Source organism: Lasioglossum baleicum, chromosome 3 (assembly GCF_051020765.1).
Source record: "Lasioglossum baleicum chromosome 3, iyLasBale1, whole genome shotgun sequence".
In the NCBI taxonomy this organism is placed as follows: Eukaryota; Metazoa; Arthropoda; class Insecta; order Hymenoptera; family Halictidae; genus Lasioglossum; species Lasioglossum baleicum.
In genome coordinates, this window is record NC_134931.1 from 1,528,812 (window position 1) to 1,548,996 (window position 20,185).

Consider the following 20,185-nt stretch of genomic DNA (forward strand, 5'->3'; position numbering starts at 1 on the left):
TTATAGCAACTGACCGCGTAAAAATCGAAACAGACATAGCATTAAGCGAGCGACTATGGGGTCTCGGAGTTGGGTCGGCGGCCTTAGTATTCTTTAATTGTAAGCAAATCGCGTTTTCCGAGGAATTCGCGGCGTCCCGACGCGACTCGGATGCCTGTGAACGATTTACGGTTGCAAAACGGTCTCTTATACACGTATTTATAGCATGGCCGAGCCACGCCTGCTCGATTCTCCACTGCAGATTCGTTGTAGCCAAACGTTTGAACGCCGCTAGCCAAGAATGTGTGTATGTGTTTTTTGCAATAATTCGAAGCGCACGCTCTGCACCCGGGGAGATTATGCTCGGAACACGCACCACCGCTTACGCTCAGCCCGAACAACAAAGAAAAAAAGATCGAAAGCAAGGCGATTAGCATTCCGGAACATCCTCGCGAATTCGAACGCGAGTCGCTTAAGTGAAAGAGTGAAATTTCCAGAGGAGAGGGCTGTGGTTAAAGCCCGGCTAATGGTACGGCTACGGCACGCCGCGCCGCCGCGCCGTTTCGAAAATTTCAATCGATCCCCAACGCGCGTGGATGTGGGTCATCCCGCGAGGGCAAAAAGTTAATTGACCACTTAGCCACTCGATCCGCGAAAATCGAGTAACGCGACCCACCAGAGATCCTGATGCCACCCCCTTTTTCTTGCCACTCGCTTAATCCACTTTTGTTCCCGCCGAATGATGGACCCTTTCCACGATTATACGATTCGCGGCGCTTCAGACTGCTTGTAGGCTCATTTGTCAAGCTATTTTTAAACACTTCTTTGGGGGAACTCTTTCTGGACACGTCAGGCTGTCTGTTGTTTCGATGGGAACTGCTGTTAATTTTGATTAATGCTTTGAGAAACACGTCTCCCAGAACTGAGGGACGAAATTATTTGTTGACACTGAAAAATCTAATTTTGAATTTCACCGAGTAGTTCTACCGCAATATTGATACTCTTATTCCTGTGTTTTTCAGAAAATGTTAACTCTGTCATTTATTATATTACGTAGGAACGCCGAAATCAGCAATGATAACACGCCCACGGAAGAATGCAAAAGTTTGGACTCGCCGACCGACAAAAAAGAGGCTTTCATCGTAAACGGTAAGTCCTTCGTAATTTTTAGAACATTGCTGTGCTATAGCACAATGTCCATACTAAGCGAAGAAAAAAAATCCTTAGTCTAATTGTACGCCTTCATTTTTCCAATTAATTCGAGAAAATGACCCTGACAGTTGAAATAAAATTGGAAGGACGAGGATGAAGGATGATTCAGAGGATGTTAGAGGATAATAGTGTCTGAATTGACACGCTCGCTCGCAGCGCACCGCAATTATTCCGTTCCCCGGCTGGAACCATTACTCTTATCTTAATTCGACTGTCTAAACTGTCGCGGTAAGTTCGCGCTCGCCGGGACAAATTAAAACGCGTAGTTCGAGGTTAATAGAAAACAATTACCGTCCGCCTGGGGGGCCAATTAAAAGGCCCGCGAATCACTCGTTCGCCGTCCATTAGGCGTGCGCAACTGCGCAAAAATGTTAGCGCCGTGAAACGGCGTTGATCCGCGCGACCTTGAATCCTCGTTAATTTCCACGAGAAGAAGCCGTGGTTCATTTGCTCATTGCTCGTCAGGTTTCTCGGCACTTGGCTCTCTCGCGAGCAAGGCCTCGGCTCTAGATCGATCATCGAGGTTAAATCGCTGGAACTGACCGATCCGGGAACCTCGTTCCAAGTAAATCACTGTTCGCTCGAAACTGCTAAGTGTTCTCTCTATTCCCTAGCCTCTGCAACCGTGTCTTTTATCGGGCAGACCAATTAAAATTCTCGGATGTTTGTCTTGTTAAACTATGACACGCGAAATCTTCTTCCAGTCTTCTCCCGTTTCGAAAATTCCCAGCAATCTTCCATTACGAGCTTTTAAATTCTCTTCTATTTATCTTGTTAAGCACCGACAGAGTTCAAATGCAAATTCGCTCTCTGCGAACGATCCTTTTATCGGATCTACTAGTTAACATGCTCACATGTTTCTCTCGTTAAACTTTGACACGGTTCAAATGCAAATTGTCTTCCACGCCTCTCTCGTTTTGAAAATGCGCAGCACTTTGACATTACAAATTGCAACTTTAAGTTGAAACCAATTAAGATTCTCTGCTATTTGTCTGGTTTATCTTCAAACAATTTTAACCGTTGCTTTTTAAACCAATGGCCATAAAAGGTGTTAGGTAGCGGCCAAGTTTGAATAATTTAGCCCTGCATGTAACTCTTTAAAAATTAAATAGCGTTCTTTTAAACTGATTTTTACAAACGCTTTTTTCAGTATTGCAAGAGGTATTTCTAAGCTAACGAACTTGACCATATTTTGTTTGATCTCACAACTTTTTACGGCCATAGGAACTTGGCTCCTCTTTACAGGATGTTTTTGTTGGGATTGATTAGATACCAACATATTTAATCATGTAAACAATATTGTGAATAATGGCACAGCACATTTTGCAAAGAGCATAGTTAACACGGTGAAGTGTTCTGCAAAGAATTTCTTTGACTATAATTTCGCAGAAACAAATCGTTTCGGTATGACGCAGAGCTCTAACGCAGTATATCTTCAATTAACATAAATATTAGTACTCGCATAGTTCGATTTCACTCCAGATCAACGCTTTATCCCGGAGCAGAGATCTAAGTGACTCGCCAGAGAGCATTATTTATGAGATGTAATCAGCATTAACCCCTTCCACCGCAATTTATTTGCTGGCAATCGCGCACAGGCATACAATTTAATCTTAGTGAAATATGTTTCCTATATGTTAATTTCCACGTCAATGTAACACCTTAATATTTTACTGTCCGTGCAACCTGTTGCATTATTACCTCGCATTCTTATGGGCCGTGTAATTGTACAGTAAACTCTGCTCTGCATACTTTGCAACACAATTGTCGCACGATTTACAACTATTCGAACACATTGATACACGGTAGGTCAAAGTTTAAACATTTTATGAAACCTCGGAAACATTCATTAAAAATTTCCTAGTGTTAGCTGGCACAATTTATGATTTTCATTAATTTTTATTCAACCACAGTCTCTTTTAATGGGTACACAAAATTTTGACTTCATCTAAAAATAGTAAAAACTCATTAATCAAGCACACGAGGAATGAATTCTTTTTGTAATAACTAGAGTGCGGATCTTTATGCACGTAAAACGAGTTTAGATATTTCGCATAAACCAGGATTCTGAATTTGATCACCACATCTATCAGAAACAGCTCTTAAATGTTCAATACAGTCCATGAATATTTTCATTTGATTTGTTAAGGTTAAACTGGCAGTTTCCAGCCTCTTTATTGTGGCTGGAAGAATTTGTGAATGTACTTTTATAAACGTCAAATTTTTTGCAACTCGTGTCTGTTGCAACGCATTCTGAGCTGTTGCAATTGCAACTATATCATCTTTATCAAAATCTTCAACTACCTATTTACAGAAACAAAATAAAGATTGTGAATTAATGATTTTACTGTCTTCGGATGTTAAGAAAAAAGAATAGTCGAATCTCTTCAGTTTTGTTAAATTTTCGGCATAAAATATTGGAGTCAAACAAATCGCAGCAAAATATGTATAGTAAAATTGTATGAAAGAAATATGTAATATAGAGTGGCCGAAATTTCTATAAAGTCATCTTCATTTTCATAGATATTTTTAAAATATCACCATTTTTGCTGATTTATCGTATCTGGGTCTTGGGCCTTGTTAACACTCGGATAGAGAGACTGCGCACTCTGGACAGCTATGTTTACGATTTACGTTAGTTTTGATTTTTTCTGTGTGGTGCAGAACACGCGTGCGAAGCTTCTATGAATTCACTTAGTGTTTCTCTGTATTCTGAGCAGAGAACTCGAGCTTTAGAACTCGTAGAAATCCTATTTGTTATAATTTGATTCACGTGTATTAGAATACCGAGAGGAAAAGTACTAACAAGTGAAGAAAAAGCATCAATCGATGCTTATGAAGATATAGGCTCCTCTAATCGCGCAATTGCTAAGAAAATTAATCGATCATATACTGTGATTAATAATAATATCAATTTACGTGAAAATTACGGGAAAAATCATGTTTTTGGTGGTAATAAAAAACTGTCAAAGAGACAACATTCATTATTAATGAGGTCTGTGACTAAGGAAAGGAAGAGCGCAGCACAATTTCGAGCTGCATTGGAGCTTCCAGTAACAACAAGACGTGTGCAACAACTTTTAAATTCTTCTGGACAAAAATGCAACGTAAACCAGGCCTTAAAGAAGTACATAAACAGGCCTGTCTTGGTATATGTGGTAGAAACCATGTGCAATATGCAAAATATTTGAATCAATTTGCAATTTGCATGTCGAAATATGTATTTACATAAACAATCACAGTCTAGTAACAACTGTTCAATTACGGGGAACTGGATCAAGGGGTGGTGAAGGGGTTGAAACGCGAAAAAATTCGGCACAGTTAACCAATCGTTCAAGCGGAAGAATCCGCGAGGATTCCGCAGGCGAGGCGATTCCATTGAACTCGGTGTAAGGGTTCAATCGCAGCGGCACGCGGCGCGATGCAATTCTCGTTGCACGCGGTGCCCGCACGCCCACGCATGGCTCGCGTCGCGCTTCATAAAGGTTACGCATTAATCTCGGTGCGTTACGCGCCGCTAAGGTTCTCCGGTTTCGCGCGTGCACGCCACCGAGCATTCAAAACGGAGGCAGTCAGCCGGCGTCATCGAGGGCAGTTCAACGCAATGCAGCGCAGCGCGGTGCAGCGCGGTGCAGCGCGGTGCAGCGCGGTGCAGAGCACTGCAGCCCGCAGAACACGAAAGACAAAGGCGTTGTTCGCTCGCGGCGCACCTTCCTGCACAGGAATTCCTGTTCGCCCCGATACACACGCCGAATGGATCTACGATCATTGTCCGCCAAAGATGGATCGCGACTTACGTGGGAAATCTGAATAATAGCGCGATCGTCGCCCGGCTAAGCGAAAATATCCTCGCCGTTGGTGGTCGAAAATTGCGTCGCAAAAATCCATTTGTATCCGCGCCAAGAAAACGTCTTCTTCGAATTGAACACCATTTCCATGTATTTTTAACTCTTAATTACTCGCATGTAGTATCCACAATCTCAAAACTTGATATTCAATGTTTCAAGCATAAACAAAGGTGTCGGCCACACTAGCAAATATTTATTTCGCATTAAAGTAACTATTTCATTGAAGAAAAGTGTATGTACGTTAGAGTGATGTAAAGCTCCATGCAACCAGTTATGTAGAAAGTGGAGTGCAAGTAATTGAAGGTTAAAAATTCATTTTGTTCAACGTCATTGAGATTTACGGACGATCTGAAAGAGTTCAAGAAGCAATCCGCGTGATGTACCTCTGCAATTTTGATTACGATGATTAAATTACTTCGCTCTCGTGGAATTTTCGAGGGACGAATGTTCGGAGACAATTCAATGGAGACATTCCAAATGAACCATGTTTCCTGGACACCATCTCGAAAGAAGAAGGAAATAGCTGCACTCCACGGTGTCCTACGCGGCCCCATAGGTGGTCGCCTCGCCACAGGCATCCGAACAAAGCGGTCCGGCTCGCGTTCCTGTTAATTTCAGTATCTGGGATTGATTCATTAGCGTTCGACGCTTCCGTATGAACGGAGCACGCGATGCGCCTAATTGCCGGCCGTAAATACCGGCGCGGCCCGGCGAATCGAAGGCGAGAGGATCGGGTCGGACGTGGACCGATTCGCGGTCCGTTTCGGTCTAAACAAGGCTCATTTGTTTACGTAAGCGAGATAAGCGGTGGCATTACTCGCAACGTGACCCGATAGAAAAGACGCGGCGGTAATTGCCCGGCTGGATGTACCGGATGTCGATTATCGTGGGCGTTCGCGAACGTGAACACGCGTTGCCCTACTCGCTTGTTCGTTCGTTCGCTTGCTCGCTTGTTGGCTCGCTCGACTCGGATCATTTACACTGGCAGCCCTATTACGAGCGGCGCGTCGTGATCCAGTAAATGTACGGCCGGGAGTTTTCGCGCCTCGCGATTTCCAGCCCCGTCGAACGAGCGCCTCGTATTTCAGTGGTAAGAGGACGCTCTCTGCGAGAGAGGAGAGCTTGCAACGAGCCACGCTTCGAAACCCACGGCGGACTTTCATTTATTAGGCGCGAGGCAAGAGGGAGGCTCGTTAGACGCGCGCCGTGCGGGTATGCGAACCTTCGCGGGATCCGCGATTAGAGAACTTTGATGATGGCGTTGTATAAAAATTCTCAGATGTAGCTTAGATACATGCGAGCACGTGCAAAAAGTTTCGTAGAGGCATCTCTTCCGGTTTTGTAGAAAAAAAATGGCAGTCTATAAAAATTCATAAACATAATCTGATCCTATGTAAACAAGTCCACCATGTTTCATAAATATGCATCGCTCGGTTTCGAGCAAAAAAATGCATCCTGTCCAAAGTGCATCCTGGAAAAGGGAGCATGACCCGGGTAGTTCCAGTGACCTCGAGCCGCAGCGAGAGAAAGTTTCGCGTTTTCGTTCCTCGAAGACCTTGCCACTCGACCATAAACTCGTGAAATTCTGGGAAAGTGGTCTTCGGGAGACCCGATGCTCCCTATCGATAGTAGAAGCGATCACCGACAGAGTCAGTTGCCTTTCGTTTCGAAACTGTTAAAAGCGAAAGATCAGCGATGGAAATAAGGAAACTCCTTTCGATCGGTGATCAAGCGCACCACTCCTCAAGAAAGTGGATGCTCGTCGAGGTTTGCGGCCGGTGGGTGTGAGAACGGAACCGTTAAGTATCATTGAACGAGGAGCGGAGGCTGCCCCCGCCCAAGTAGCTCCGGGTTTCCACGCGGCGCAAGAGAGGATCCAATTAAACGCGAGACTTTACAGCCTGGCTGTCTTCGCGGGGGGATAAAGGTTCGTTGGGTCGCCTTGAGACGGGCTGGCGTTAACTTTTCGCCAGCGAATCGTTGACATTCCTCCCTTCACTGCCGATCGTCTCGCGACCTCGATGTCTGGCCGAACCGAACCGCCGTCCACTCGCGAGACTATGCTGTCTCGATGTGGGATGCGTGGAAATTCGTTCGCTATCTGTTTCGATAACATCTAATCAGTAGACTGCGGATCTTTATGCGTTTATAGCAAAATTGCGTAGATGAAATTCAAAATTGTTGGAAAATTTTTTAAATTGAAGATGACAATATTCTCCTCTATTAAATTCATTAAGGGAAGAAATAACATTTAATTTGGTTTCTATTTCTTGCAATCGATGGAGGCGATTTTTATTTTGCGGAAGGTCCCGCAGTCTACTAATCAGTGTTCAATTTAAATTACAGTAACGTAATTTGTTATCGCAGTTGGTTCTCTTTCGTCCTGGAAGGAACACGATTGAAGGGCAACGGGTAGAGCTCAATTGATTTTTCTGAGCTTTCCCGTGGGAGTTTCTGAACTTCTCAGGGCTTGAACGAAAGCTGGAAGAACGCTCTTCGTGATAGAGTCACTGAGATTAAGAAACAATCGCGATCTTGACCTGGGTATTGAGAATTCCGAGTGATAGTTGCGAGAAGGACGATCTAGAGATAACGAGTTGGTTTGAATTGATTTTTCTGAGCTACGTTGCCAAAAAGATTGATCTCTCTGACGGATCGCGAGCTGACAACGAGGAAAATGATCGCCGACGATACCGGATCCATGGAAGTCGACGGGTTTAGGCTTCCGGGAGTGGGCGAGGTTGGAGTTTCGAGGCCGTGAAACAGCGTTCGAAAAGTCTTACGACAGCGACGTGGCCGGTTACGCAAGCCTTTGGATAATCGGACGGGATGATAAATGGTTCCGAAGGGGCAGGAGGCAGAGAGATATTCGCAGGCGGTCGTGTCGCCGCGTTCCATCAGGTGAGGCCACGAGAAGGCAAGCGAACTGGCGGAGCTAAAGCCCAAGCTAAAGGCAGCGAACAACATCGTCGTCGCCAGGCTCGTTGGCTGTGAGTGTGGGTGGCTGGTCAGGGTCTGTCAGGGCATGGTAGTCACAACAATATGGCGGTTGAGAGCGCATACCCGTCTCCATCGTGTTCTGGCCGAGTCTGCCGCGCCGGATCGAGCCCTCTCGCAGTGGCTGACCGCGCTCAAGGTCCCATTCCCCCTTAATCGCCTTCCTTTTCGAGATCTTTCACTCGGTTCGCTCCCAATCGAACAGACACCGCAATCGAACAGCGAGCCGCAGCCGAGTATAGCGTACTATAGCCGCGACTATGACGTTCGGGGAGACTGCATTCCTCAACGGCGCGCCACGGTGCGGCGGTGCAGTGCAGTGCAGCACCCGCAGATGCAGAGTATACTGACCCAATGATAACCGGCTTACCCTATAATCGGCTGTCCTGTCATTGCTCGATTAGGGTCGATTTATACACGTCCGTCCGGGACTCGCGCGATCCTATATCGGAACGTATTCGCTCGTCGAATGTACGTAAATTTCAGGGTAGCCAATCTCTTTCGAAATCTAATTGATATAGCTGGGGATTTGCCTTAGCGCTTTTAGGCAGCGAGGGTGTTAACGGAAATCGGGAAATCGAGAGTGACAGCCAAGAGGAACGCGATTTCACGGTAAGGGGATGTTTTAAACTGATCTCTCTGCATACCGCGAAGTAGAGGTACAATTTGTCATCCATTCTCGACTGCATCTCCCAAGAACACATCTTCCCAATAATTCTCCCCAGATTTCACTGAATCATGCGCAGAGCATTCATCACGGGAACTCTCCCATTTCTAAATCGGAATGGATCGCGGCACAAAGTCGAAACCTGTGTAAACAGAAGCCCAGAGGCGACCCGAGAAATCATGCAGATATCCTTGACAAGTTGATGATCGAAGGCTGGCCGAAAGCTACATGCCCCGGCGTCGAAAAATCAATATTGATCTGCTTGGGTATGAAGAACCGGGCATCGAGTCGGTCAGCTCGCAATTACCGATAATACCGTTTCTCAGCGAGCGATTGGTTCTCGGGAGAAAAAGAATGAGAGAGAGAGAGAGAGAGAGAGAGAGAGAGAGAGAACCGTTCTCCAAACAGGAGAGCAACAGTCGGACTCTCATCGGAGCAATAACGATCGTCGACTTTCTCTCGGGCCCGTTTTAATATTCATGCGCGTAATGGACGGAAAGCTCGCGTCTCTTTGCCGCAGAGACAGGGACGCTATGATGTATCGAGGCTTTGCGTTTGCTCTGCTTTGCTCAGCTTGGTCCAGGCTCGGCTAGGCTCCGGTGCATTCACCCGGCCTGGCAATGATAACTTCCACGGAATCGGCCGTTGTCTATTCAGTTCCACGGAACCGGTCACGAGCGATGATTAGTCGAATCAATCATTCGGAGAAACTATTGGCGGCGGGAATCGCTCCGAGCTCAGAACTGAGCGCTTCGATCGCGAAACGGATCGTTGACGCTCTCAAATCCTCAAGGCAAGAGAAGGAGAGGGAAAGCCAGGTATATAAGGTGAGCAGCAGAGGAACTTGGAGGAACCAAGAGAGGAGAGTCAAAGGAAGATCGAAACTGGAGTGGAAAAGAGAGAAGTTGGAAAACGGAGAAAAGGTGGGAGAGTTTAAGAGAATAAATCGGGGGAAGAGGTGTGGAAATGGAAAATAGGAATGAGGATTTGAAACGGCGGGAGTGGGATAGACGAATCTTCAAAATTTATACAGAGGGTGTGGGGTATAGGAGTCTTGAGACTTTAAGAATTTGAAACTGAGGAATTGAAGGAATCTTTAGAAAATTTGAGACTGAGGAAATGGGGTAGAGAAATCTTCAAAATTTGAGAATTTGACGCAGAGGGAGCGGGGTAGAGGAATCTTGAGAATTTGAGTACGTATTTGAGATCGAGAATTTGAGAAGTAGGAAGCGGGTAGAGGAATCATAAAAATTTGGGAATATGAGACAGAGGAAACTTGAAAATTTTATAATTTGAAACAGAGGAAACGAGCCAGAGGAATCTTGAAAATTTGAGACTTTGAGGCGGGGAATTTTCAAGCAGTAGAGAGAGACTTTGTGCCGGAGAATAAATTAGGCGAGACGCAAGAAAAGGAATAAGAGCGAGCAAGAAGATAGGTGGTCAATTATAAAGTTACGGTCAAACAGCGAGGCATGATCGATGCGCGCCAGTAGATCGCGGAAACTGAAATTAGATCGTTCGGTCTTATTTATTAAGCGATGCTCGAGTAACTCACTCGCGACGATGGATCCTCTTTGAACGGGAACCGGTTGACCATCGGCTTCAGAAACCGTTTAGTCGAAGGATCGTTGGTATCGCAAACTCACCATAAGTAATGACACATTATGAGAAGATCTTGGAATTTCTTCGGTCGAGCAGGAAGCCACCAGACGAAACACGCGAGCAAGAAATCAAAGAAATCAAAGAAATCACTTTACTATTTAAATATGTTTGCTGAACGATTACTTGAACATTGAACTAAACCAGTGGAACCATTCGATATAGGAAATAGATTCTTACGTGTAGATGCAGCCGTAATCCGGCTCGAAAGTGTTAAACGCGAATGAATCTTGCAGCCGTTTCGATGTAAATGCGTGTAATGGATGAAATTTTTATCAAAATCTAACTGTGTTCGATCCATAGATTTGAATGCATAAAGTAGGCTTCAACAGTGAATCTTTATGCTTAAGTAAAAATATCAAGAGATTTTTTGCTGAATAAAAATTTTAGCTCAAGCTCGTTAAGACCGTCGGAATTTTCAGATTCGATTTTCCGCGGGACTTTTCCGAAGTTTGGTCACGGGATCGCGCGAGTGCGGACAGGACATAAATCGCGAGGGACGAAGATCAAACGTCGCGCGTCCTCTCGGACACTGTTATTCGAATCGGCGTCGGAGATATTCATTTAATAAATCCAACGGGACGGGTTGTAGCTTGTCGCGGCGGGTCCGGTGACGGCCGCAATAAACCCGACGAAGAATCACGATCCCGCATTGATCAAAACGGGAATCGCTCGATCCCGGAAACACCGAGCCGGTCTTCGATCGGGCCCGCTCGAACGTATCGCGAATAGATAAGCAGCCAGTCATCGACGACGCGACGGTGACGACACACTGCGTGTTTCGAACGGTGCACACTACCTGAAGTGCTTGGCTAACACCCAAAATTTCAATTGCAAACAAATATGTTAATGGTGCCATTCCCTCTCGAGCGAACGATTAAAAATAGCTCACCGTGCGTTCTTCATAGTAAAATGATTTTTGGAATGAAATGTCGAACTTCGGGATTCTAAAATTAAAGCATCTTCCAGTTAACCTCCTTTACTGTTTGGAGACGTTTTTTGAAAAGCATCTTTCGCTTGTACCGATTCGGAGATGCAAAATCGTCGCCGGGGACCCAACGCGACGTTGCGAAATCGGTATTGAATCTTATGGGAGGGGGAAAAGGGTAGAACACCGTGATTATCTCGGTGGAGAACGGGGAATTCAGCCGCGTCTGAAAGGATCTGCTCTCCGCGCCTACGTGCGGCCAATACGTCCGATCGAAGCGACAGCATTCCAACGCTGCAACCCGGAAGGTGGGTGCACCGACATCGATTCGATTTGCTCCGATAAGTCATATACCCGTGTGCTGTCCCATGCCAGTCCCCATGCAAACGGGCGCGTGCCTCGTGCCCCCATGTCATGGAATGCCAAGGATCGCCAAGGATCGTTCGTCTGAAAGACCGGCGCAAACTATTTCGCCGCAACGATCCGCGCCCCGTAATCCGATTAACCTGTTAACCAGCCATGATTTTTCAAAACGCGAACGACCCGATCGCCCGAACCACCGTTCGAATAATGCCGTGTGCCGATATGCAATCGATACCGGCCGGGAGATCCTCTCGCTGAGGAATCTCGCTGGGGATCGTTATGCAAATTCGATGTTTTAAACGAGGAGGAGCTTGCAAAGGTCGATGTCCGGCGAACTGGGTTTTCTTGACGGACTTCGCCGGAATACAATACCGTCTCGGTAGCAGATGCATTTTCGCCTTGATTGCATTCTTCGCTACCTCTCTGGAAACTGTTTTTGGCGGAGGGAGCCTCGCGGCGATTAAAATTCTCCGAGAATGAAAATTGAAATAATTAAATCTTTCAATCCTCTGGTAATGAATTTGACCAAATTGACTCGACGTCTGTCAATCTTTCGAGAAGGAATGCTAATGAAGTGGCCTCTTCGATCGACAAGAAATCCCGAAAAATCTCAGTAAATACATTCCTGTTATTTCTGTCTTGAGCTGAAAACGGCAAATTCCTTGAATACCAGCGGCGTGATATATCGATTACAGAATTCCTTAATAAATAATCCATATTATGGTGTCCTCCGCGGCTGTCCAGCGAAGGAATAGCTTCCTGTTTCGATACAGAGGCCGCTTAAATGGCTCGGTGACAAACACAATCTTTCAGCATGAACGGATTTGACAAACGCGAGAGAACCGTGCGCACTGATACGAACGTATCCGGCTATTCGGCTGCGATCTATCGGATCCAGTGTAGAAATAGATTCATCCATCGAAAAATTCGAGCAACAGTAAAAGCCCTAACCAGCTTGGAAGTTGCCAACCGGGATAAAAATTCCTGGGAACATGAAGTCAAACACGACCGACGAGGCAACTTGTCTCGTGCAACGGGTTAAAGGACACGTCTTCAACGGTGAACGTCGGCTGGGATAAAGGATAAATTAGCACCTGGCTGGCTCTCCGCGGCGGCGCGGCGTATCGATTAGGTTTCCGTGATTGCTCACGATTGTTTACAAACACAGTAATTAGTATGGATGAGCGGGGGAAAGCGAGTCTGATCGAAACGAATGCGTAATCGGCGAGGTGCACACGGGCGGTCCTGGCACAGGTGCGCATCGGGAACTTCTTGCGTGCATACTGATCCTCTCGTCTCGAAATATCGCGCGTATTCGCACGGAAACTTGAAGCGTATTATTCCTGACTGTGCAGTCAGGCCATTTCATGAAACACCTTGCTGTTTGCTACCGTTCCAGAACAGAAATAAATTTTTAGGAAGATGCGGTTCAAAGTGATAAAAGTAGAGGCTTCACGCTGCAAAATGAGCCTGAGTATATCGCTCCACGATTTTTCTTCCCGAAGTTACAAGAGGATCGGTGATTTTGTGTACCATTTTGGAAAATATCAAATGTTTTTCCGCGTTCTGGCTACATTGGTCGAGCTGTACGTCGACGAGGATCGCGATCGAGAACGCGAGCACGCCGGGCAATCAGCGAGGATTTTTACCCGAGAGGAATGTCCCCGGCAGCATTGCGCGAGCGCCGCTTAGACACCGGTAGAGGATCAGTTTCTTTCGATCCTGCTCGCGAGGACGACGAGTTATCGATGTAACCTTCGACTTGGCCGTCCGGAATGCTTTATCGCTCAAAAACCCGTCCCCCGGATTCGCTTACGCTTAGTCTGCGCCTCGGGATTAAGTCGCCAGGACGAGGTCCTGATCCAAATCGCCCTTCTAAAGAATTTTGTCCACCGAGAGGTACTGTCCACTTCCATACTGTTTATTTTCTCATTGTCGAAACAAATTCATTCAAGTGTACACTATAACAAAAATGCCAGAGAATTAGATGAAACGCAAGTCAATCATTTTTAGCGACCGATGGGATTAGCGTGAATAAATAAAACCAGTGATGGGCCAGTAGATTTTCTAACCAACTGTCGCGAAAATTCCTCGACGCGAACCACCGCGCGCCGTAGGTAGCGAATGATATTCATTTCTCGCGTAGAATTCGATCGAAAGATAACGAGATGGGGAGATCCCGTTGGCCTCTCTTTCTCTCTCCGTAGCTCGGCTCTAATTGGAGGGTCCGGTCCCTGGACGCAGGAGGAATTCGTGCAAGCTGCAGATTCTCGCATTCCAGCGATGCGCGCGGTCCGGCTTCTCTCCCTCTCTTTCTGCATTTATAGAGCTGCTCGCGCCAAGTTTGAACTCGCGAGAGCCTTCGCGAGAGCCTCACTGCTCCGCTTCGCTCGCAAAACGGAAGAAGCTCGACCGGTTTCTTTTTTGTCGCGCGGCTCTTAGAACGCGACCATCGCTGCGCCTCCTCTTCTCTTCTCTTCTTCTCTTCTTCTCTTCTCTTCTAGACTCTCGCGGAGAGGATTCCGAAGACCGATTCTGAGTCGCTTCAAGTCCGGCCATACAGTTCTCCCTTGTTAACATAATTTCAGCGGGACGCTATGAGAGATAGTAATAGATTTTCTTTTGAATGCGTCGGCGACGTCTCGCTGCGAGACGCGGAATGTGGTTTGGGGAATCATGAGACGCTATGGAAGTAGATAGCCATTTCTATTGTCTCACCATTCGATAAGATCTCGTTTAGAATGAGAATACTGTTTTCCCTTCGATTTGGGAACTGATGGTCGGCTTTGATCGTCTTTACAATATGATTTCGCGATTCTTTTAGCACCTATGCGTATCTATCATAGAGTAGCATCTTTCCCCTCTGATTGAAGCTCTCAAACGTTCAAAAATTCCCACTGTAACACATCTTAAAATCGACTCAATCCTGTGCAAATAGACAGTCGCAAATAGACGTCAAATCGGGTCTTATTAGACGTGCTATAGAACAATAGCTCTAACAAGGGAAGTGATTTGAATTGGCTCAGACTTTCGTTTTCAGCGTATTCACCATTATCGATCCCGTTCCGTTACTCGTCCGAGACGAACAATGGCGGATCACGATTTTTCCATCGGCTCCTCTTCTTCTTTTCTTCCGCAGTTGCGATTTCCCACGCGCGCCGGCGCGCACAGCTTTGCACAGTCGACATTCTTGCGCTAACTAATCAACGGCGCGTGACTTTCCTTTGAGCCGCCGCTCGACCGGCACCGAGTTTTCTTTTGCCTCCTCCTCTTAGGGCTCTTCGTCAGAAATTCTGTCCAAAGAATTCGCTCGCTTCTTCGTTCGATCATGCCTGGGAGCGCTTTAGATTTGCCCTGGAGGGCAAACGTCGTCGGTGGGCGTGGCTTCTCGGCTCTCTTATTCGACAAAAGTACTAACGTTCACTTGTACTATTTAGTGCTCAAATTAGGGCAAAGTGCAAATATGAACCACTTTTTGTTGATGTCATTTCTTGATTATTTTAGAATGCTCTTTTTCGTCCAAAAAATTACCAGTTGTAGATGCATTTCTTACCTATAAAATTCTGGGGTCAAGTTTGTTCAAAAATGAATACAGCTTGGGAAAAATATTTTTTTTGTGGTGTGTCATTCGCAGGTTCCAGCGAAAGGGGTTCTTAATATGATACACCTTGAGTCCCTAATATGACACCTAGTGCCATATTCGGCCCTACGCCAAATATGTCAATAGCTATACTCATATTAGGGAACCCTTGGTAGTGCCATATTGGGCACTCCACGTGTACTGATAACACTAGTTACTGACAAAGCGAAAATGAATTTCAGTTTAAACATTTCAAAATGACTTACCTTCCTCGAAAAAGATACAATCGAAAATCTAACCACAAAAATATTCAACACGTGGAGACACAACTGGCGGAGGATCGATACTAAAATCTATAGAATAGTGCGATTGCACTGCACACTGTTGAGTAAACATGGTAAACTATTGTTTGAGGATTTTCTCACTAGAGTGCGACTTCTTCTTTACACGATATAAGGTAGTGCCATAATAATTACCCTAAACTATTTGTACTAGATCGAGTTGCAGAAAATCAATAATTAAATACGTAAAAAAATTGCTACACTTAAGAATCAATTTGATGCAGCTCCGACTGCCAAGAAATGTCGAAACGACTTATTCAAACGCGAATTCCGAACAAGGAATCGATGTTTGCCAATTAGGAAGCGGACGAGTTTCGGGCCGTGCTGTAACATTTCGAAAGGAACGCGACAAGCTTACGTTATCGGCGATGCTTACACCTCGTCTCCGAAATCAACTAGCCAATTCGTATTCGCGAGCCCGTTAACCCGCGTTCCGATTGGGCAGCCACCCAGCCGACGACCCGCGCCGATCATCGAAATCCTGGATACAAGCTGAAACCGTGCGTCCACACGTTGCGTGACAATGAGCCGGAGAGTCGGCCTTTACAAGTATGCATCCGCCATTTACATCACGTTCGTCATTGTCAGGGATATCGGAGCAGGCTGCGCGACGTGCATGTAAATGCAACACCGAGAGAGGATAGCGGTAATTCGTGCAGGTTGCGTGTCACCGAGCACGTGAAAACGCTCGAGCCTTGTTACGGGAAGCCCCGCCGCACTTGTTGCGCCGAGCGAGCTTCGCCTGATCAATTTCACCCTCGATCGAGCGGTTTTCCGTGCACTATGCCAAACAACTGCTCTTGGAACGATCTCGACTTACGCGTCGATCATCTTGGTAGACTTGTAGCGCGACAATTTTTGAAAGGTATTCGTTCATTCAATAATTTCGTAAGACATTCAAATAAATCCAAACATGAACAATGAACAATAAGTGTGCTCTCTCGATCGAGCGGTTTTCCGTGCACTATGCCAAACAACTACTCTTGGAACAATCTCGACTTACGTGTCGATCATCTTGGTAGACTTGTAGCGCGACAATTTTTGCAAGGTATTCGTTCATTCAATAATTTCGTAAGACATTCAAATAAATCCAAACATGAACAATGAACAATAAGTGTGCTCTCTCGATCGAGCGGTTTTCCGTGCACTATGCCAACCAAAGGCTCTTGGAACGATCTCGATCTTCTGAGAGGAGCGTCGATCATCTTGGTAAACTTAATTAAACGTTCATTCAGTAATTTCGTAAAGACATTCAAATAAATCCAAACATGAACAATGAACAATAAGTGTGCCCTCTCGATCGAGCGGTTTTCCGTGCACTATGCCAACCAACAACGGCTCTTGGAACGATCTCGATCTTCTAAGAAGCGCGTCGATCATCTTGGTAAATTTAATTAAACATTCATCCATACTTTTGTAAGATATTCAAATAAATCGAAACGTGAAGAACGAACATTAAGTTTGTACATTTATCCAAAGTTTTTGGTGGGTCTTTTTAAGAACTAATTCTCTAAGAGTCACACTTGGCGGAGCTCGCCTAGAATTTTGTCGTATGATGCAACCATTTCTCTGTCACACATCCAATATTTCGAATGGATCCGTCCCGACTGATAAATTGCCACCAATAAGGATAATAAATTGGAGTGGCAAGTCGTGCGCAAAACCGACTGTTTAACGAGGTGTTCGTGTTGGTCTCGCGTATCCCGGTCCCAACCACGACCCGAATCGCACACTCGAACTCGAGGAAATTCGAGCCCTCAAAGGCCGGCTAACTTCTTTTTTACCGGCCACTCGACTCCGGTCGCCTTATGGCGAAACACTCGACAGTGACGCTCAATTCCTTGCGAGGGTTCTTGCGAATCCTTGCCATTCGAGTCCCTGAGGGTCCTTCCTTCAAGGCTGTCACAGTCTCAACGCAAATTTTTACACCACTAAAATTATTATAGAAAGGATAGACTTTCAGGCTCGGATTCAAATAATTTTTACCGTTTGACCGTTATTTAACCATTTGTTAATACTTAACCTTATTTTAAATCGCAAAATCGTGGTATATCTTGACAGCTGACATTTCGAACGTCATTTCCTGCCTTGTAGTGCTTTCTAACCTTTCATGCATTCAACGTACTCGTTTCCATCACCTTTTGCTGTTTTATTACCGCAACAGTCAAATACAGTACACAAAAAATATGTCTACTAATATTTGTCACCTGCAGCATCCGGTCTATTAAGATAAGCTTTAATGGTGCGGATTAGCGGAGAACTCGGTTGTTCTCCCGTCGAAAAAATTGATTAGACTTCGCGGAATTTTTATGGGCCCGAGAGTGGCGGCGAGTGTGTAAAACAACTCGAACGAACACACTGGCAAGAAACAAGGGTAATTGCTCGGGGCGTAAAGGGTTAAGCGTAACATTTTTCGCGGCGTTTCGTCGCGTAACACCGTTCCGCAGATTTTCCAGGAACACCGAAGAATTCCTCCGGCAAAAACGTCCGCGTTTCCGCTTGCCGAGAATGCCGAAGGGAGCGACTTTACAACAACGTAACTTTCATCGAAGCGTCTCGGTGTAATTAGCGGCCAAGAACAGGCGACCTTGCCCGGCAAGATCTCGATCCCATCGATCGTCTCGTCGCGCGTCGACTCGCGATTTTCCTGCGCGAGTTGCCGGTACGCCTCTTCGGTTATCCCTTTTGCTTCGTTATTCCTTTAAACTCTATTCTAATTGTATCAAGTGGGTCCGAGAGTTTGTTTCGTTAACATTTTGACCACCAAACTAGCAAAATTCATAAAAATTTAAAAGGTAAAATTTTTTCCCGCATTTTCTAAATCTCAACCAAATTTGGTACAACGAATATATTAGTGTAAAAATAATTTCGGATTGAAGTCCGCCAAATTTTCCACAGTCCAAACAATGACTCCGTCGCTCAAGATCGCCGATTACGTGTCCGCGAGCATACTCCGTCACTTCGCAACGTGGCGACGTTATGCTAATCGACGCACATAAATATACGCGTGACTTTCGAAAACGCAGGACTATCCTATTGAATCCTAGCGGGCATGAAACATTTATGAACCGTGCGCAGCGGATCGACGAACGAAAAATCATATCGCGGAACACGCCGCCGAGAGGTTGCTAGGATCGTACTCACCGCGGTATCCACCTCGCGGTGCCAGCTGCTCGACAATGTTGCTCGCCGGTTGCACCTCTGAATTTCGAACGGATCGAGCGCACGTTGAATAATACATCCTCGATATCCATCGAAGTTGAGTCGATTTTTATTAAGGAATACCCGCGGCCGCGGATCATTGTTTTCAATCAGGTTATAGGTGACATACATTCTTTGCTTTAGGGTGCGCGCAGGATTGCCACATTGCAACTTTGTGTCCCCCGGTGGGCGTGGCTTCGATGCTCCGTCTGTGCAGTGTGCCTCGAGGGATGTGAATTCGTTGATTCTTTTATGTAGGACAGTTTCCGAAGGTGTGGCTTCGTCAATCATTCTGTGTGGAGTGCTTGGACGGCGTGGTTTTGGTTGTCTCTTTGTGGGTAGAGAGCCCCCAGGGGTGTGGCTTCGTATCTCCATCTATATAAAGTGTCTTGAGGGGCGTGGTTTCATTACTTCGTTTGTGAGAAGCGTCTTCGGAAGTTTGGTTTCAGTGGTTCTTTTAATGTAGAGTGTTTTAGGAGGCGTGGCTTCGTTCTGCTCGGTGCGTAGAGTGCGTCGAGAGCGTGGCTCTCCTAGAGTTGTTGGAGTAGGAGTAGCTTTATTGCTTCTTCTACTCTAGGAGGTGTCCTAGATACGTATTAGAGTATAATTCTTTAAGTAGGCGTGGTCTGCTAGCTCTACACTTTATAGGACCCTAAGGGGTGTGGTCTTGTGGCTCCCAAGTCACTTTCAACCGTGAATTCCGCGCGAGTCCCAGTAGAAAACTAGATCCACGAACAGAGGTCCATCATTGCCAAAGGTGTACTGTGATCACATTGCCACTGGCAGTTCCCTGTCTGCCGAGAGGTGAACGTTCCCCCGAAATCGCGAGGGGGCAGATGAACCCTTCGATAGGCGGGGCCGCGTTCCATCCGCGAAAAGAAAGACGCGACGGGTCACGTGTGATCGAACGAAGGAGGAAGACGCAAGGTCGGTCGTGTTCCGTGTAACTCCGGAGCGTACTGATTCTTTTTTCTTTTTGTTTGTCCTCGCGTCGGATCGAGGAGCATTGTGCGTGCCCGACGCCCCGCGGCTATCGTAATGGATTATCGAGGTTCGATCTCGCGTGGCTGCGAGAGCTCGCGGACAATAACGCCGTCGTTCGAGAGACGCTTCTTTTGTCCGATAGAACTCGCGTCGAAAAAGATCCACGGTTCTAAATCGATCCGATACACTTCTGACCCGTGACAAAGATTGCAGAACCGGGGTTCTGCCCAGCAATAATTGTTTCGCGCGCGATCGATATCCATTTGTTAGGGGGCCTTTTCTGCCCCCTTGCTTGCGGTCTAGCATCTTAGCGGTCACCCGATATACACAGGGACACCATCGATCACCTTGAGAATTTCATATTACACGATGCTGGACAAAGCTGTACACATTTTTCGCGTCGTAAACTTTGCAACTTTTTACGCG

The 20,185-nt window shown here is 46.1% G+C and overlaps 1 protein-coding gene across 5 annotated transcripts in view; it reads left to right on the forward strand.

The window, feature by feature from the left end:
- The window catches only part of Bbg (PDZ domain-containing protein big bang), a 123,202-nt gene that overhangs the window by 65,405 nt on the left and 37,612 nt on the right, over window positions 1–20,185 (forward strand). For all 5 annotated transcript variants that reach the window (XM_076420213.1, XM_076420210.1, XM_076420211.1 and 2 more), the window contains one exon: window positions 1,037–1,128. In XM_076420213.1, coding sequence (XP_076276328.1) covers window positions 1,037–1,128 — 92 coding nt within the window. The remainder of the gene's footprint in view (window positions 1–1,036; window positions 1,129–20,185) is intronic.